General features: G+C 46.1%; 1 protein-coding gene across 1 annotated transcript; it reads left to right on the plus strand.

Annotated features, from left to right (window-relative positions):
- Positions 1-507: 507 nt before the first annotated feature.
- Positions 508-19289, plus strand: TMCO1 (transmembrane and coiled-coil domains 1). The gene is made up of 7 exons (XM_051625223.1): positions 508-621; positions 2017-2094; positions 5670-5729; positions 9206-9252; positions 9856-9923; positions 13504-13648; positions 18951-19289. The coding sequence occupies exons 1-7, from the start codon at positions 552-554 to the stop codon at positions 19047-19049; spliced, it is 567 nt and encodes a 188-aa protein (XP_051481183.1). The 5' UTR covers positions 508-551; the 3' UTR covers positions 19050-19289.
- Positions 19290-19817: the final 528 nt, after the last annotated feature.

Below are 19817 nucleotides of genomic sequence, written 5' to 3' on the forward strand. Positions count from 1 at the left end.
AACTCTATGATGTGTAAACCACCCTGAGGAGGACGGAGCAGGAAGTTGGCTCATTTTACAGTTTTTGTGTAAAACACGCCAGGAAACACCTCGCCCGGCGCGCTCGCTCTGGGGGAAGGCGCCAAGCCCCCGGCTTCGGATCTCAGCAACGACGCCTCCGCGCTCAGTAGCCACGTCCCCTTCTCTCTGTCTGCGCTGTGAGGAGCTGTGTTGAGAGGCCCGGCTCCCCGCGCCCTGCTCCCCGCCCCGCCGCCATCACAGGCCGGACGGCGGCCCCAGCCCGCGCAGCCCGGCCCCGACACCCGCCTCGTCCAATCACAGCCGCGCCTGCCGGGATTGACAGCCGCCTCGTCCAATCACAGCCGCGCCTGCTCGCGCTTTCCCCGCCCCCCGCTCTTCCCGCGGCTTGTCTCCCGGAAGCGCGGGTCTCTTCTTCCGGCTGTTGCTAGGCAACGTGGCCCCCGGGAGCTTCTTCCGGGTGGTGGGGCCTAATTCCGGGAGCGCGGCGGCGTTACCGGGCACGGGGGGGGGGGGAAGGGGGTGGTATCACCATGAGCACCATGTTCGCCGACACTGTCCTCATCGTTTTCATCTCCGTGTGCACGGCGCTGCTGGCCGAGGGTGAGTGTCGGGCGCCGCGGGCCCCGGCCGGGCCCCGGTGGAGCGGGGAGGCCTTGGTGCCTGTTTGGGGAGGGCCCCGAGCGGCTCCGGGCTGGCAGGGGCCCGGTCCTGAGCGCTGGGAGGGGGTGGGTGCAATGGCGGGGGTCACTGGGGAGGGGGGTGGGAGCTGGAGGGAGTGGGGCGGGGTTGGGGGGGGGCGGGGGAAAGCGGAGCCTGGAGAGCGAGAAACGACGTTCGGTTCTCAGGGTCAGCGGAGGCCCAGCGCTTGGAGGCTTGCCGTGGGCGTTCCAGGTGGTGGGAATTGGCGTGGTTTGGTCTGGAAGAAGGAAGGCTGTGGGAGGATGGGAGAACAGGGTGCCTGGAAGAGGACACTGGTGTTTTCCTGTAGCTCCCATGGGAAGGATGTGAAGAAATCGCCTGGACTTGCAATGATGGTTGCTTGGAAAGGCTTTTTTTTTTTTTTTTTAATGATAGGGTGTTGAAATAGATGCAGCTTTTTAAAGACAGTTAGATAAGATACCTTTTGGACCAACCAAAGTTGGAGCTGGCTCCCTCTTCCTGACATGGAGCTGTATCCTCTAATCATCTTCCTGCAAGAGCTGCAAGATACTGTCTTGGAGCACTCAAGGGCAGACAGAGTCCCAGGTGGAATATGATCACTTTTTGGGTGCCCTACTGCACTGGATGTGGGGTTGGATGGTGTCCACACCCCCTGCCTTTCACAGCACAAAGCTGTGTTGACCTCACAAGCATCTACAAGGTTTCCTCCTCTGCAGCTGGTGATCCCTGGGTCTCAGTAGCACAGTCCTGTTGTCAAACCAAAGCCAAAATAAAAGTGCCAAAAGCTTTGTGTGAGAGCTCAGATTAAGCTTCTCACAAACCACTGGTTCTGCAGTTGTTTTGATCATGTTTGAGTGCAAGGAGTTAGCCTGGGGAATCTCTGAAGCTCTCTTCTAGCCTGCTGTATCAATTTGCCTTTTCAAAAAGTGTTACTAATGGAGAAGTCCTGGTAGAAGTGCGAGTTGTTCCTCAGGCCTTCATCAGGTGCTAGGAAAAGGCAGAACACCACGATGTTGATTGCCTGAATCAGCTCCTGGTTTGAAGGTGAGCAACAGCTGGCAAACAGGAGCATGAAGGACCTGAATGGGTCCCACAGAACAGCTCGGTGAGATCACACACAACTTCTGAAGACGTTTATTTTATTGCTGCTACATGGGACTTGGGAAGGGAATTTGAAGGGAAGTGATGATACAACTTCCTGGTGGTAACTTTGGTGTGTTACAATGTTTTGTATGCAAGGATGGCTTGTGTTTTATTGCCTACATACTTGCTAACTTGTATCTGTTACTACCAGAGGATTTACTTACATAGTTACTTGCTGAGTGTTTGTTTCAGGTATAACTTGGGTGCTGGTGTATCGAACAGACAAGTACAAGAGATTAAAGGCTGAAGTGGAAAAACAGAGCAAGAAATGTAAGTCCTTTTCAGACATTAGAGAACCTGTCTTGCTGCTCCTGTTACATCCTCCTTCAGCAGGTGTCCAATTCAATAGTCTGCCCTCTGAGAAATTCCTGCTGCCCCTTATGCTACAGCAGAGAACTTTCTTCAGCTTGGATTTCATAGGGGCCTAATTTTACAAGTTACACAAATCTGTACTAGAGGGGTTTTTTTGTGTCCGTAATTCTTGCCTTTTGTTGGAAGGGAGGTTTGTACCAAGAGGTGTTGAATTGTCTGAATCACCTTCTAGTGAAGGACAGGAGGGAGTAAGAGATCAGTACTGACATCTTTTTTGTTTTCTGAACATGAGTAGCCTGTCTCTAGATTCTTTTAGGTGCCTGAAATGAGTGTGAAGATGCATTTTCTGCTTTTCAAGAATCTGAGATCAGTAGTAAGAAAGATCTAGGGTTGAATAATGAATAACATTATACATAAAGAGGGAAACTGGTGATTAATGGAGGGGGGTGAGACAGAAAGGCCTGAGCTGATATAAAAATAAATTACATTGATGTGTACTGGGAACAAATAGAATTGATTAGGAAAAATGTCCCAGGTTACTTCCATAGAGAGATCTGAGAGAGGCTGACCAAAGGATGTAGGAGGAAGGGAAAAGGGAGCTCAAGGTGAGCAGTTGGAAGATAAGCATCAGATATTGAGAGGAATGGTGAGCAGGAGGGTCTGAGCATGGAGTGTTTCAATGGATCTCTCTGTATTAGAAGCCAGGGAGCAGAGGGAGGAATTCCAACTCAACTGCATGCTCCCTACACAAGTTGCAGCAGTAAGAGCCATCACACAACAATTGAGGCCAAACCTGAGCTGGTTTTACCTTACAAACATTTCACCACGATGTCAGTGCTCTTAGTGCATGACAGACCAGCATGATCCAAGCATTCTCTTTCCAGTCTAGCTTATTCAGCCTTCCCCTGGGCAAAATAAACTGAGGGGCTTGAAGTATAGTCATGGTTGTGTCACAGCTCCTCAATTAGGGGCTTTTGTCATCAGGGCAGTATCAGATGGGGATTGCAGCTCTGCCTGCTTCATTTTAATCTCACTTGGCTGACAAAAATGTGGAGGGTTGAATTATCCCTGGAAGAGCAAGCTGGAGCAGTAGTTGAAACAGCTGAAAACTTGGAGTTAATGTCCTGGTGTGTTTGTGCTGTGGAACTCAGCAAGCAGTTAGCAGGGCTTACTCTCTGGGGCTTAATGATTGCTGTAAGAGTTTAATGCTGTTTGTTTTTATAGCCCTCCTGGTATCTAGGCTATAATCTGTGAAGGGGAAGATGTGAGGTTCATGCATCTCAATTAGTTTCTAACATTGTTTGATTTCCCCACCCCTAACAACAACAACAAGTACAACTGCATTAGGAGTCACTAGAAATTCAGCTTTGCTTTTTTTTTCCCCCTCCTGTGATAAGGACAGCTGGCTGACCCGCTGGTTTACAGACAACTTGCAAAGTGGACCACTTGAGCCACACCTTTCACTGTTGTCTAACACATCTGAAACAGGAAAAAACACATTGGAGACCTTTAAGCTCTCCCACGGGAGTCCTAGCAATCCTAAGCATTTGCAAAAACAACTGCCAAGCAGTGTTGCTTGAGCAGACATTGTTACTGAGTTTCATCCTGCAGAATTGTCTGAGGCTGCTGCAGAGGTGGCAGTGAGTGTTCTGGGGTAAATGTCATGGTAAATTTGCAAGGCTGAAGGCCAGCTCTAGAACTGCTGCTGTGTCATCGTGTGTTCCCAGGAACAGGCTTGTGAGGCTGTTACTTGTTGGGCTGGAACCAGAAGGGGAGTGGGGCTGTGGAGTATGTTAGGTTGGCATGATGCTCAACAGCACTGTCTGGAGTGAAGCTGGGCTCTGGAGGAGCCCTCTTGCCAGGGCTGGGAGCAATAGGTAGGCCTGAAAAGTTCTCCAGTTTAGAGTTGGGGGCTGTGGGGTTCTGAGGACTAGGGTTGGGATGGACTGATCAGGATGCTTCAGCTGGATTTAGCATAAGGAAGGTTATGGAGAGAGCATGATGTGAGCACTGGGTGGGTTGTGTCATCTGGCACCTCTCTCCAGCGTTCCCTCTGAGCAGACTTCCCTGTTTTTCCCTTGTGCTAGCCTGCCTATTAGAGATCTGCTGGTTCTTTGGAACAATTGTCTTACTACATCACCACAGAGGAAAACATACCTAGCTGTCTTGTCTGGGCTGGTGTGGTTTTCTTAGCAGGTGTGACCAACTATCATATCACAGGCATTTCAGAAGCCAGCACTTCAAATCCTTGTCTGACTTTAGAGGCTGGCTCTCTCAGTTTTACCCGTGGTTTGAAATTGAATCATAGAATCATAGAACCTAGGGGTTGGAAGGGACCTCAAAAGATCATCTAGTCCAACCCCCCTGCCAGAGCAGGGTCACCTAGAGTACATCACACAGGAAGGCATCCATGTGGGTTTTGAATGTCTCCAGCGAAGGAGACTCCACAACCTCTCTGGGCAGCCTGTTCCAGTGCTCTGTCACTCTCACAGTAAAAAAAATTTTTCTGATATTCACCTTAAACCTCCTATGCTGCAGCTGGGGCTAGATTTGTGCTCAGGTTGTTCTTCACAGGGAAGAAGAGTCCTAAAGCTCAGAGCTCTAAGCTGGCTCGTCAGCTAACTTAACAAGGAGCCAAGCCTATTCATTGCTAGAGTAGGTATGGTCCAGATAACACAGAAGGAAAAGAGGCTGCTATCTCCTGTTAGACCTTAGCCATGCTTCATCATCCTCACCTCTTGTAGGACTCTTGTTATAGGTCTTAAATGAAAATGTCTCTTACTTCCTGGAAGAGCTTTTTGCTGTCAGAGGAAGAGTGTGTTTAGATGAACAGCCCATTTACTGTGTTACAAGTTCACTGTGCTGGCTTTGTGTCATGTTTTTTCTCTGCCGTGGTAGTTGTTTGCAGATGCTTGGTGAGTGTGTCTGATTTGGAGGGCTAGTAACTTTGAGCTTAGGCTGCTACTTTAAAATACTGGAAAAGTTTCAGTACTGATTAATTGAAGAACAGAGAGGCTGTGGCTGACTGCTTGGGCAGCATTTCCCCTGAGAATGCTTGTCTGTGAAGAAGGGATGTGTGAGAACACAGGCTTTCCTGTATTCTGCTTCCCACTGCAGATAATTGGGAGCAGAGCTGGCCACAAAGCTCTTTTCATTGCACTTGCTGAATCAAAAGTACTGTCTAGTACTAATGACAAATCAGCAAGGGTCATTTGAGCCAAAACTGTCCCTAGACTGCTCAATTAACAATGTAATGGGCTCTTGACAGAGTTTAAAGTTAACCCTTTAAGTATTCCTATATCTCATCCAGGCTTTGGATGTGGTTGTTTGGGTTTTTTTAATTTAATAAATGTTCAATGGGGTCAGCTTTGGTGGTTTGTAACTTCTTGATTCTGAATATGTTCTTAGTTATACCCAGCTTCCTTTTGTGCCCCTGTTCTCTGAAGGAATAACATGTTTTGTTTGGTATATGGAAAAGGGCTGGTGGTATCCCTATGCAGAAATGATGGAATATCTTGTTTTTCACTTGGCAGTGGAAAAGAAGAAAGAAACAATAACTGAATCAGCAGGTCGACAGCAGAAAAAGAAAATAGGTAAGACTGGGAGGGGAGCATGGTGTCCCAAGCATGAGGGAAGGTGGGTAAACTTATAGAAGTGGTACTAGAGCTGAGTCTTTTCTTGATGACTGGAATGTGAATACTTTTGCCCTGCTTTCCCAAGGCAGGAGGTATCTAACCTCTCAATGATTTTAGTCAAAAGCAGAGAAGGGCAGCATCACTGAGTGGAGCAGCACTTCTAGTAGAACTGGTTGCCTTTCTCTCTGGTTTGAGCCTTTACAGCCATGACTGTTGTTAACTTCTGTTGTCAAAGCTCTTTGCTGCACTGCACATTCAGCTTACAATAGCTTTGTGGCTACATGGTGGTGATTTCTAAATCTTTCTCTTTGGTTTGTTGTTTTTTTTTTTTTCTTTCTCACTTGAACACTTCAGATCTGAAGGGGTTTGAAATAAATAGAAGCACTCTTAGAGATGATTAAAGTTGATTAGAGTTAAAGTTGACTAAATTAGTTTTGCTCAATTTTAAGTATTGGGGTTTTTTCATTCTTTTTCATTGTCAATAAGCTCAAGTCCTTCTGGGTGGAGGTAACTCTGAGCTGTGCAAGAGCAACGTGGCAGATGTTTAATGGACATGTGCTTTGGAAAGTCCTGTTATCTGCAGGACTCTAAAACGTGCAGCAAAGTGCAGTTTAATTATTACAGATACCATGGCAGGAACACTTCTGAGAGCTCCTGGGAGTTGGTTTCCTCATTCCTCTGTAACGCCAGGTAGCTGGATTAGTCATTTGATCTGTACAAAGCTTGGGAATAATGATAAAAATATCTTCAAACAGTTCTTCCTAGGTATAAAAACCTGTTATCGTTAGACTCCAGAAGGGACAGGAGCCAAAACTCTTCCTCTTGTGCATTTTTAGTTCTTAATCTTGAATAACCCCTGCAGGGGATAAAATACTACTTGGTGGACAAGGCAACTTTCTAACATTAGGTGCTGTTGTTTCATATGGTTGCTCTTGAATGTGTGGCAATGACTTTTTCTTGCAGGGCACCATCCAAGCTATGTTCTTAGCAGAGAATATTTTACTTGTGCTTGGATTAAACTAATAAACAATAGAATCTGAGGAATTTAGATGCTTGACCAGTTGTGTTTTGTTTTTTTTTTTATATGCTGAAATAATCTTGTTTTGCAAATGAAAAACAAAGCACAAAGGGACTAAGAAAAGAACTTAGGAAATGACCACTGAGTTTGTTTGCTGTGGTGCTTGCTGGCCAAGCCTAAGATACCAAGACTGACATTTTTGTTTTTTTTTCTTGCAAGTGCTGCATAACTTCAGTGTCTCATTTGTTTTCAGGCTGAATTTCAGCTGAATTCTCAGTGTTTCTAGAAAATCGGGCCCTAAATGTCAAGCATGATGTCAAGAAAATGCCTTGCTTTAACTGCTTTTAGCTGTTAGCTGCTTTTAAAATCTCTGATCCCAGTGACTTACTGGGTGTGAAATCATTCTGCAAGGTATAGAATGGTTGTAACAGCAAATTGAACATGTGCTGGAGTTCCTACCATTCAGGTTAAGTAATAAAATAGTGAGGTGAGTCTTTACGGATAAGTCCAGCCATGGTATAGACCTGCCCCAGTTGCCATCTGTTTTGTGCACAGAATAAGGCAGGAGGTGTGTGGGGGTGTGATTACTTGGCTCTGTAAGGGATGCACTGTGTGTGCACAAGGAGGTAGGGTGAAAGCTGCATGGGAAGGCTTAATTTGGTGCTTCCTACTTATCAAAATTTTTATTTTGAAGTGTAAAGTGAACGAGTCAGGTTGTGTCTAAATGACCTTTCACACTGCTCAGACAGCTCACCTTTCACATCATGGTGCAGCCTTCTGTCATTTTGGCTTCTGTGTCCATGTGGCCCTAGAAGAAAAGACAGGGATATTCCCAGCAGTCCAGATGAGTGCTGAGTAGTCAGCAAAACAAAACTGCACCAAAAAAAACCCCGAAAGAAAACAAAAGAAACCCCAGTGCTGGCAAATAAGATTATTGCTGTATCCCTGGATCCTTGTGGTTTGTGTTCCAAAAAGCAGAACAAGATGATTTTGGATTCCAGGGTGCTGCTTGTTGACCCAGAACTCTTTTTCTCTGTTCTCTACTGGACTGTATAGCAAAGTACTGAATTGCTGCTTATGTGTGACATGAGCAGGAACAAACCTTTAATGTTAGGTAGGACACCCAAAGCCTGTTTGCTTTGAGTCTGTAAAACTGGGTGAGAAACTGGTCACGTATATTGAGGGACCAGGGCTTTATTCTGTATCTCTATGTAACCTTTAGCCCATCTAAATAGATGGTTAGTTATGTAGCAGAGGGAAAAAACAAGTATTTGTGCCAAATGTGATTCCTAAAGAACTGGCCTGTGGTTGCTGAAATGTCCTAGAACAAAACTCTCCACCTGGGTCAGGAAGCAGGTGTCTGGAAAGTTCCTGCCAGAGGGGCTGGTTTATGGTTGGGAGCAATTGAGGATTCTAAGAAATCAGAGAGGGGTCTTGCTGGTGCTTCTCATAACACTTACTGCAAGTCCCTGTATTTGGCAGGGTCTTGGAGGAGAAGTGTTGAGCTTCTGTGCCATGAGCCTTTTGTACTGAAACTTCAGCAGGGATCCACTGGGCAGCTCCCATGCTGGATAGTCCTGGACAGTCCTTCTGCTCCTCATCTCCTTTGCTCACACTGTTCTTTGGACATTTCTTCATTGTCCACATCCTTAGTTCACTAGATGTTGGTTTCAAGCCCTGGCTGCCCCTCTGGATCTGCAGTCTGAGAGAAGCACAGTGGAAAATGCCCTCCTAGAAAATTGTGCATCTTTGAAGTTTGTGATGACTTATGGACAGGCTAAATTTCCAAAGCAGTATTTTGAAGTGTTCTCTATAAAATGTAGTAATACACACGTTGCTGAAATTGATGTAGAAAACATCTTTCCTCTTTGGAGAGTCCTTTAGTTGTGACAAAGGTCCACAATTCATTACTAAGACCAGCAGGATGTTAACCTTGCTGAGGTGCAGCTCCCTGCTCTGTGTGTGGTTTCAGAGTCCCTTCTGGCACTTCCAAAATGAAATCCTTATATAATAAATTTAAAACAGTGAGCCTGGTGTGCAGTAAATTGAAACTGCTCTCTTTCAGAAGTGTGATATAGAGGCACTGTCTTTGTTTTCTGGCAACGTTGCTCATGCTGCTGTGTCAGTTGGTTGAGTTAGCAAATTTGACATTCTGTGCATTTCTTTCCAAAGTGCTGAACGTGTGATTTTAGCCTCCTCCTCTTTTGTGCCTGCTTTGCTGCATGTCACTGTGATGGAGAAGCAGTTGGCTATCTACAGTTTTTCACTTTATTCTGTCTGGCATAGAGAGCTGGAGTTGGTTTTGGAAGTGTTACTTGTTTGGAGAGCCAAGAAGGTTAAGTCTTCCTGGAAATGAAAACACTCTGGTTTCTAGGTTGGTATAACTGATTATAACTGTTGATGTTTTTCTTCCCAGAGAGACAAGAAGAGAAACTGAAGAATAACAACAGAGACTTGTCAATGGTAAGAAAATTAAAGCCAGTTCTAGACTGCTGAAGATTTCAGTCAGCTTTTCAATAGAAAAGTTGTTCAACTGGCAAAAATAGTGGCTTTGCCTCCTGACGTGTCCTTCTGGAATATCTCTAATAACTGCAGATTTTTGTATGAGCCAGAGAGTTCTCCAGCAGTTACTGCCTCATCTCATGCCCAGCCTTAGCTGTTTTCATCTTTATAAGCTTCCATGATGTTTTTAAAGTAGAATTCACTTCTCTGCCTTCCTCTTGTAAGTTCTGGCTACATAATGATCCCCTGCTGAACAGTTGTGTAGGCTGAAGGAAGAAAAACAACCTGTGGAAGGTAACAGGACAATTCTTGAGCACTTTTTTTTTTTCTCCCTGAAGCAGCTCTTCACATCAGTGGGTCCACCCTGTGGCTGCCTTTGCGCCCAGCTGTTGACCAGACTCTTCTTTGGGAGTTCCCTGGTCACTTTTACAATCCCTCTGGCCTTCTGGGACATCTCTTTTCCCTTCTAGATTCCAGTGATACTGTACAAAGTCTGTTCTTAAGGGTGTGAGCCCATAATCCTTCAATGTAGGCCTGTTGTTTTGATTATCTTTCTGCTTACAGGTTCGGATGAAATCCATGTTTGCCATTGGCTTCTGCTTCACTGCCTTGATGGGAATGTTTAACTCCATGTAAGTATCAACTTTGTGTTTTTTCTTAAATTTTCATGGTGATTGTAGTCTCTACCTCCCCTCTCTCATCTGCAGTGCCACAGTGACAGAGTCCCTCCAAGAACCGTAACTAACCTGTCTAAAAAATGGATCAATATTTCATGTGAAGATGCAGTTGTTTGGCCACCACGTGTGTGCTCTGTTCAAGAGGGAACACTGCATGCTGAAGGCAGTTAAATTGCACAAGTTGCATTTCATCTAGACACAACTCTAACATCCTTGTTGCTTGGGAACGTCTTGCTTAGGGCAGGCAAGCAGCTACTTCAGCTTCTTTGGCTTTGCTGTAATGGTGTGACCAAAGAATGCTCTTGCAAGCAAAATTGGGTCAGCTCCCTGGCTCTTAGAAGTGAACTGTAATTGCAGAGTTTGTTGCTCTGCTTACACTGATCAGAATCAAGTTACCAACAGGTCCAGGCATGGGCTGGAATCTTTCTTTGCTTTCAAAATAACCTGGGATAGGTCTGGTTTAAAAAAAAACAACAACACATAAGGAAAAAAAAAACAACCCAAACTGTTTTTTTTTAGGCTTATAGACAGCTTTGTTTCAGACATGCAAAACTGAAAGACTTCTTGACTTCTAAAAATTGATTTGATCTTGAAATGAGAACTTTCTTTTGGCTTTTAAATCTGAGGATGACATGATTAGTATAACCTTTGGGAGGCTGCTTAGTATGTGGGCAATATATTTGTCCTGCAAACAGTAATTTACGTTCTTGGGCACCAAAACCTTTGGCCTCTGTGCTGGCAGTCCCCAGGATACAGTCAGTTGTTATTTTACTGTAGATCTGTGGGTGGATAAATTGCAAACAGGAGGTAACATAATAACAGAAGTGCCACTGTATGAACTATTTTTCAGCTTAGTCAGACTTCAGCATCAAGCCTTCTCTGGAATGCTGTGAAAATGAGCAGAGGAACACAGCGCTAAAGGTCTTCAAAATTTGGGTACAATTTTGAGTCATTGGTGTCTCATTTAACTGCAGCCCTGAGATGCATTGTGAGTCATGTGCCAAGCATCATAGGGTCTGTGGGGGCATTTATAGAGCTGCACCTGAGGCCTTCAAGTGCTTGTCTAGCTCCTTGGGTGCAATACAAACACCACTTCTGCTGCCCCTGAAACAAACTGAAAAACAAAGTAAAAAACCCCAAACAAACCCACACTACTCTGTCCACTTTTCTAGGGCAGGAAGTGACAGTTCAGACTATGCTATGGCTGGCAAGTGTTACAGGGCTGTAAGTTCATTAAGAGCTTTAGGAATTTAGTTAAATTATGGTTTGGTTAAATTTTGGTTAAATCTTGTGTGGCTCCTTGTTCCACGGATCTTAACCTAAAAAAATGAGTTCACGGGTTTCTTCTCCTTTAAGACCACCAGGTTTATTTGTCTGGCTCCTCTTTTGAGGAGTCCTGCCTGCAAAGACCATTTTACTAGCCACACAGAAACTTTTGGACATATCTTTCCTTTAGCTGCCTCTTTCTTTAGAGGGAACATGCACATGAAGAGCAGGAGTATCCAGAGACCACAAAAATTGACTGAAATAAGTTTCTTGAAAATAGCTGAGACTATTGAATTAAAATCTAAAGATTTGGCTCTATGATCTTTGGGGATAGATAGCCAAGTTTTTGCTCCTGGTCTCAGTACAAGGTAGCTAGTGCATTTGTATGTAGGCGGCATCTTTGGTGGGTTGTACCTGCAGTGTCTGAAGCAGATAGAATGGTTTGATCTCACCTACTGTCATTCTCTTGACATAGCATAAAGAGCAGCTGCCTGCCTCAAGAGGAGAGTACTTCAGTTAGGAATTCAGGAGGCTCTTAGGCTCTCTCTGGGAAGTTGTGACTGCCAGGTCATCTATGGAGGCACTGTGGGTGTGGTAGGAAAAGGAGGAAAAGGATGGCTGACACCTGCAATGGCTGTAGTTGCATTTGCCTGCCCTTCCTGTTCTTGAATGAGTTCATTGCTCTGAGGGAAGAAAGGAGCAGGAATTACATAGGAGTAAGCATGATGTGCTGCTCCTTGGACAAGTACTGTGCAGAGAGTGCTGCTCTGTGGCTGGGCACCTCACCTTTGCCAAGTGCCAGCTTAGCCAAAATGGAAACGACTGTGATGACTGGCTCTTCTCCTTAGAGTGTCATTAGAAATGGGGCAGCAGGTTAGACCGTGCTGGAAGGATATGTGAGTGTCAAGAAGGCTGCTTGAAATACAAAGAGCAGATTGCTGTGCTGAAGATGAGCAGCTGAATGCCTGTTGTGGCTTAAAAGGGACACTAAGGCAGTGAAATATGTAGTGGTGGTGGCCTCTGAGCAGATGGGATTTCTCCTGGGAGAGGAATTGGCTTCTGTGTGTCTCCATTTTTCTCTCTTGCCAGAAACTTTATAGTGCAATCAATTCCCTGTTTTGCTCCAGGAGTTGTGCAGTTCAGTACCCCTTCATGATAGCTGTGAAAACCTGGTGGAATTAAAAACAGGTACCTTGGGGTGTTACTGCTGAAGTACTTGTCACCCTCACAGCAGGAATAACGCAGAATTTTCAGCCACTGGGGGATGTTACAGGGAGATAAACATCCGTTCTTAGCACTTTTGCCAAACTGCCTGTGAGATGTAAACAAAGTTGGCGTGTGTTTGAGCTGTAGCTGTGTGAAAGCATCTCCACAGGAAAGAATGCTCATTTAGGATCTCTTGAAACAAGAAACACCTGTTAGAAAATCAGCACATGCAGAGAAAATAACATCCAAATATATACATGCTGATGAGGCATCGTACACACTTACTTCAAAAGGTTGGATCGACTGTCTGGGTTGGGAGAAATCTTTGCAAACTGGCCAGAATTCACACTCTGCCTGATGCCCTGGAATGTGGACCTGGAGGAGTTCCAGAAGCAGTACAGGCTGCTTGGAATATGTGGTATCATCCTGCCTCTGTACTGCCTTAGTCTTCAGAGCTAATGCCGGGAGACTGTTGGTATTGAAAAACATTCTGTTGGAGGCTCTCATGCATCTTTCTTGTGCTGGGAAGTATAGCTGCTCTAGGAAAGGAAAAGGTGCTTGTGTTTAATGCTCTCCTTTGAAAATGCTCTTTTGCTTAAAGCAGGGAGTCCATCTACTTGCATTATCTGCAATACAGCAGGATTATCATCATCCATCTTTTCATTCCAGTGCTGACTGTGCTCTGGCAAGTTATCTGCTAAATTTGACTTTTAAATAAAATGCACCAGTAAACTGCAAAACACCAACCAAGATTTTTATGATCCAACAGCTTGTCCAGCTGGTCACTTAAATCACTGTGAAACACTTTGGCTACAGCAAAACTATTCCTGAGGGAAGCCTGCTTCCCCTGTGGAGGGTTTTGTGAGGAGGGGGGTGGGAGGGAATGTATTTAGTCTCCTTGGTGTAGTGTATGTAGAGATGGGCTGGAGAACGCAGCATGGCTTTCTAGCCTTCTGTATGGTATTACCTGCTCTGGTGGCATGTTCAGGGTGCTCACTGGTTCTTTCTGTAGCCAAAGACTCCTCTGCTGTCCCCAGTTGTGATCCAGTGCTCTCTTTTCCAGATTTGATGGCCGAGTGGTGGCAAAGCTTCCGTTTATCCCCCTCTCCTACATTCAGGGTCTCTCCCACCGCAACCTTCTGGGTGAGGATTACACTGACTGCTCCTTCATCTTCCTCTACATCCTCTGCACAATGTCTATCAGGCAGGTGAGTACACTGCTGTCTTCTCCATGCCTGGAGCAGGGAAAGCACATCACCATCCATAAAGAGGAATCTACTACTGCAGTCCAGTTTCACATGTATGATCTTTCATGAGTTCGTGGGTTTTGTTTGTCTTGGTTCCTGTGCTTCATGTTCAAAGCAATTCTAGGTTGGGATCATAAAAACAGCTGCTATCCTGGACTGGTGTGGAAGACTTGACAGGAGACCTGCACTAGGACAGAGTTGGCAGTTCCTTCCTTGTGTGTGTGTGTGTGTCAGATCACTTTGTGGATTTCCATACTGAGAGATTGTCTCCATCAGAATTCAATCGAAGTACTGATTTTTAGCAATTGTGACTTTTACAGTAATATGAGAAAAGAGAAGTGTAGCATCACCAGGGAAAATTTCCTTTGTGGCTTGAGGTTCTATAAAGCTTCAATCAGTCCCTAGATAAGCTAGAACACTGAGGAAAGAGTTAAGCCTGTTCTTCTGGGGTTTTTGCTGGCTGCCTGATTATATATATATATATTTTTTTTCTTCAAACTCTTAAGAACTTTCACCTGTTGAGTCTCTCCCAGTGTTAGGAGCTGTGACAGAGAAAGGGGTCTGACATGATAAGCCAGGAGTAGGCTACACAGGGCTCCCAAGCAAAGCTGGTTAGTCCCATCTTTTGAAAAGAAATGCATCAGGGAGGACGAGGGAAGTGCCTGTTGAGGAAGATTCACTAGCAGCTTAAGTGGCAAAATGGCTGGTGAGGTCAAGTGGGCCTTCTCAGTGCAGCCAGAAGTCTACTTTGTCAAATCTCCCCAGGGGGGGCTGAGGATAGGTTAATAGACTCTAGGGGCTGGATGAATGCTGGTGCAACTAGCTGAAAATTATCTGATCTTCTGTATTTATATTTCCTTTTTCTTTGATGCACTTCCTGAATTCTTGCCCCTTTTCTCCTTGACTGACTTGTTGCTTTTCCTCAGGGAGTGCCAAGGGACTTAGAAAGCCTTAAAGGGAAGTGGTGTGTTATGCCTTCTGCTGTCAGAAGTTTGGATGGGCTTGATGGAGCAGCTTAATAACAGAGTTCCTTCAGTCACAAAGTGCATCCTCGTGAACTGAGTTCTCCATAGCCCTCTGCATTGGGTGCTTGGGCTGAAATGGATCTGTGTCTGGTCCTATGTAAGAGCAGATAATGAATTGTAGAATAATTTATGTTGAAAGGGTCACCTGGAGGTCATCTTGCCCACAACCTTCACTCCAAGTGAGGGCAGCTTCAAAGTACCAAAGGCCAGGGGCTTCCTTGTTCTCTTTGCTGCAAGACAAATCTTGTTTCACTTCCCAGTAGCTGGAGCAGTGTTTGCTGCTTTGAAAGAAAGAGACCTTTTTAGTTCTTAGGAGCACCTTCCTGAATTCCTAAGGTGCTGTGGTCTGATGCAGTTCCTTCAGGCAGACTTGTCTGGAACTGCTCTGTGTTACCTGTTGCATAGAAAGTCCCTTCTTTCGGATGTTGCAGATTATTATATGAAGCCAAGTAGCACCATCAGGAAGACTTTTTGTGCACCCATTGGGCTGATCAGGGAACTCCCTTGCTGAAAAATCCCCCGTGGGTTTTTTTGTCTGAAAATGTAATTCCTGTGGTTAGTTCTAGTCCCAGGATCTTTCCTATTGCAAAATCAGTAGACATTATGAACTGAGTGATGGTCCAGTCTGGTTCTGGGCAGAAATGCAGAGCTGTTTGCAGTGGGTTGGGCATTCAAGAGAAATTTTTGGGAAAAAAAATTGCCCTTGTGTTTGAGAGTTCATGCTGATGGCCCTTTGGAGGATGGATGTTACTTCACTGCTTTAGAGAAGGGTAGTTTTGCTCAGAGGTGCTAGATTGCAGTCTTCACAGTGCTGCCTTGTCTACGTGATGGTGGTGAGCTATACCTGCTTTCTCCAGCTGTTAGGCAGCTCAGCTTCTTCCTTCTGGCTATGTGGAGGGAAGGGCAGAGACCAGAAGCTGGGAACTGAAGCTGATTGCTGGCATCCTGCTCTTGCCTTTATTACTATTTGAAAGGATTTAGGTGATAACAGCATTGGGAAGAGGACTTTAAAGTGCTGTGAGAGGCCAGGGAAGAGGGGAAGAAAGTAATTAAGGGCTTAAAATGGTGCTGAGGATTTACTTTCAGTGTTATCAATGACCTTGGAGGTGAAAGCTGTATGATCCTTGGTGTTTGTGTGCAGAAGGGGAAATCTCACCAGGTCAGCTTCTAAATGTCTGTTAGCCCCAGGGAGGAGTGCCAGTGGGAGTTAGTGGGAGTTAATGTCTGGCTTGATGCTGCTAACACAAGAGGAGAAGGAGTGGAGATGTACCAAAAGCCAGGGAACAGGTTGTGGACAAACTGAGGAGACCATCCATTTCTCAGCCTCCCCTTAAATCCTGGAGCTGCCTGTGAAAGGATCAGAGGCTGGGAAGAGAGATGTCCCTGTGGAGTTCAGAAGTAAAGGAGCTCTAGTGTGTGTGAAAAAACAGCAACCTGGAGGGAAATGCAGGGGAGTACATGAGGGTGAGGAGGTTAACTGGACGGTGATTAAAATCTCATAGGCAGTAGGAGCATCAGGCAGTCTCTTCATGTGGTCCTCAGGCATGTGGGGATGATAAACTCTCCAGACACTGACTGGGAAGCTTGCTGCCTGTGACCTGGCCAGTATCTCCCAAAATAGTCAACTCACCATGAGTAACTTCCTTTGCGCTGTTCCCAGCTCTCCCTGGCACGTAAATCCTGTCCCCTAGTTCCTCTTGCCTTCCTGTTTGGAGAGAGGAGGGTTGCTGGGAGAGGCCTTCTGAGGGTCCTTGAGCTGTTGGGTTTCATCTGGGAAAGTTTGTGGCTGGGCTGGGTGGGAGGTGTAATGTCAGGGTTACATCCTCTGCCCCCCCTCCTGTTTCTGAGCTCCCAGCCTTCACCTGTGCTCTGTGTGGAGAGGAATAAGCTGCTGTTCCTCAGGCAGTTGCTGGTCTTCATTTCCTTTTCACATGCCTGAGCTGTAGATCAGGCTGCTTCTCTCTGAAACCTGGTCCCAGTGGGAAAGGGAGCCAGCAGTTATCTCTACTGCCAGGAGTGTGTTTTCCCACACAGCCTGATCTCAGGGCAGGGAGCTGCTCGCTGCCTTGTCTTTGAGGCCTTTTCTGCTTTGAAGACAAAAGCAGAAGAAGCTTCTGTCTTTCCTGAAGTTACATGAGGAGCATTCAGAATAGCTTAGATGAGGAATTTCCATCCTGAAGTCTTGAGTATTCCCTCCCTGCTCCTGAAGCTGATGGTCCTGTCTGTGTTGGAAGGAGACTAGGCAGGCTTCCTTGTTCAACCTGGTGCACATCAAACAGGACAGGTTTCTGCTGGTCCTCACCCCAGCCCTGGTGTTTCCAGCTGTTTAGACTTCAGGATTGCTGTCCAGCAGAACTTGTTTTTCAGCTAGCACAGGAGGGTAGCAGCCTTCCACAGCAAGGAGAGGACTCCTATGGAAGGATAATGCTGGATGACAGATAAGCTGCCATCTGTCTTCCTCTTGCAACTGTTCAAGCAGATGGAGTAGACTTTAGCACCAGGGTTTTCTTCCATGGGTGCTCTGCTAGGATCTCTCCCCTGCTCCACGGGTGAGCCAGTACAAAGCTGGTAGGATCTCGGTCCTGCCTGCTGCTGACTCTGCAGCACCCTCTGGTGTTGCCCAGTCTGCCCCTCAGCTGCCTTTGTTTTCTCCCTTCCGTCCCTCTCTTGGCTAAGGAATAAGTGGCTGGTTTACATAGGACTAAACCTGATACAATTCCATTCCAGGTGTACCCCTTCTTTACTTTCATGCTTGTGTATGAAGGCTGAAACCTTCCTTTTCAAAGTCTCCACCTAGAATGATTCCTGATTATTTTTTTTTAACATTTAACTACTGTGGAATTACGAAGCTCTGTCTGCTTTTATTTTTTTTTTCAAATTTGTTTTAATTCCATGATCAGAAAATGAAAGAACTCTCTGACCTTGCTTTCAGACCTATCCTGACAGTTCTTTCAGAGAGGTGCTCAGATTTGAAGAGAAACCTCCTTCCTTCTTCTGTTTCCTCAGTAGCTGGTGACGTGAGGGGGTCACAGTTGTTTTCTTCGTTCCCTCACATGAGATGTTTCATCAGCACTGCATGAGCAGCACCTTGATCTGTAGTTATTTACAGGGAAGGATGAACTGAAAGAACTGGCTGGTAGCTCTTTGTAGTTGCACTGTTGTAAAATTTAAAAGGAAATGTCACAAAGATCAAGAAAAAACATCTAACTTTTAAACATTCTGCAGTGAGTTTCTAGCTGATGCCTGCCTCTGCTACTTAATTCTTTCCTTGTTTGTTGTTGTCTACTAAAACACCCTGCTCAGATGCAGATGAGGTCATCTCAGTAGACAGTTTGGGGGTTTTGCTACATATGTCCTGTTATATTGCACATCTCCACCAAACCATTGTTCTAGCTGCATCACTAGCATTCATGTTAATTCTGTGCCTAAGCTCCTGACTTGAGCTTGGCACACACTCTGGTTGCCATGTTGCTGACCCAAATTCTGTCTGCATTAGGAGAGCCTTCCTCACCAGCTTACAGACCCTCAGGCTCTGATGGCTGCTGTCAACAGGGGTTTCTGGAGTGTGTGAAGAAATGAGGGCTGCTTTGGTTCCACCTGTCAGCAGCTGTTAGGAACCTGCTCCTCTGTGCACTGCAGTTAAATTGCAAAGAAGACTGTCCTGGGTTGCTTTTTAACCAACTTGTGTGCAAATATGTTAACGAGGTATCTGCCTGCTGGCTGTGTGTGGTGTGGCTGGAGGAGGAAAAGAGCCCTCATCCAAAATGTGGATTGAGTAATGGAATCGTTTTGGTTGGAAAAGACCTTGAAGATCATTGAGTCTAACCATTAACCCAGCACTGCCAAGGCAGTGTCCACCACTGGACCGTGTCCCTCAGCACCACATCTACATGTTGTTCAAATTGCTCCAGGGGTGGTGACTCCACCACTTCCCTGGGCAGCCTGTTCCAGGGCCTGATGATCAGCTGGCTTTTGTGGAGGTGGGGGAAGAGTGGCCCAGCTCTTGCTGCAGCCACTGTGGATGGCTGGCTGGCTCTGTGCTAAGCTTTTTGGAATGTATAGAGATAGAGGTCCAGTGTAGAGTAGCCAGACTGGTAAGGCTGTGTGGGTGAGAACCTGAATCTGTTGAAACCAGTGGGAAAGTTGTACTTGTAAGCAGAGCTGGGATTTCTTCCTCTTTTGTTGTCTTCCTTATCACAGTCTGACACTACCCTGCTCTTCTATTCTTGTTTTTGCAGAACATCCAGAAGATGCTGGGTCTTGCTCCTTCCCGGGCTGCCACCAAGCAAGCAGGAGGCTTCCTTGGCCCCCCACCTCAGGCAGGGAAGTTCTCCTAAAGCACAAATACAGCCTTCACAGGAGGTCTGGCCAGTGCACAGGACTGTCTTTAGGAGGTATCAGGATGGGACTCTGCAGCAGTATCCAAAACCAGCCTATGCAGTATTGGCCATGAACTTGGAAACATCGTCCATGCAGAGTATTCTACCAGTGGCTGTTTGCTCATCAAACCAAGAAAGAAGATAACTTGACCTTTTGTTTCTGGTGTTTCTGATAAATAAATGGCATGGGCATGCTGATTTAGATGTCTCTTGATTGTGCTGTAGGACAAGTAAGAAATACCTTGATGTAGTGCAGTCGGTTTAGTCTGTGACATGGAAATCAACTTGGGGAGTGAGAGGAGGTGACTTGGAAAACTGAGAGTGATGGTGCTGAGAGGTGACTCTTGGCTTGAACACGCTGGCTGTGGTCTTGTGGAGCTGGGCAGGTCGCTGTGCTTATCTTCCTTTTGCAGGACTTCCAGGTTTTTCATGGGCTCAGGTGGCTGGAGGCAGCAGGAGATGCCGGTGGAGGTTGCAGCCCGTGGGTGTCGGATCCCAGCAGAACAGCTGGATCCCATCCCTCCCGCTGGCAGAGCGCAGCCTGGCCGCTCTGGAAGGCTCCTGCGCGGTGCAGGAGCGCTGCTGCCAGCAACCCTGCCCTCAGCACACCTACCGCGCGGTGTCGCTTGGAGCGGGAAGCGTTTGCACATCCAGAGATGATCTAAAAATCATGGATCTGGTGCAGAGACCGGTGGTTCCCGCCAGAGGAGCTCTGCCGTGACGCGT

This window comes from Apus apus, chromosome 7 (genome assembly GCF_020740795.1).
Source record: "Apus apus isolate bApuApu2 chromosome 7, bApuApu2.pri.cur, whole genome shotgun sequence".
In the NCBI taxonomy this organism is placed as follows: Eukaryota; Metazoa; Chordata; class Aves; order Apodiformes; family Apodidae; genus Apus; species Apus apus.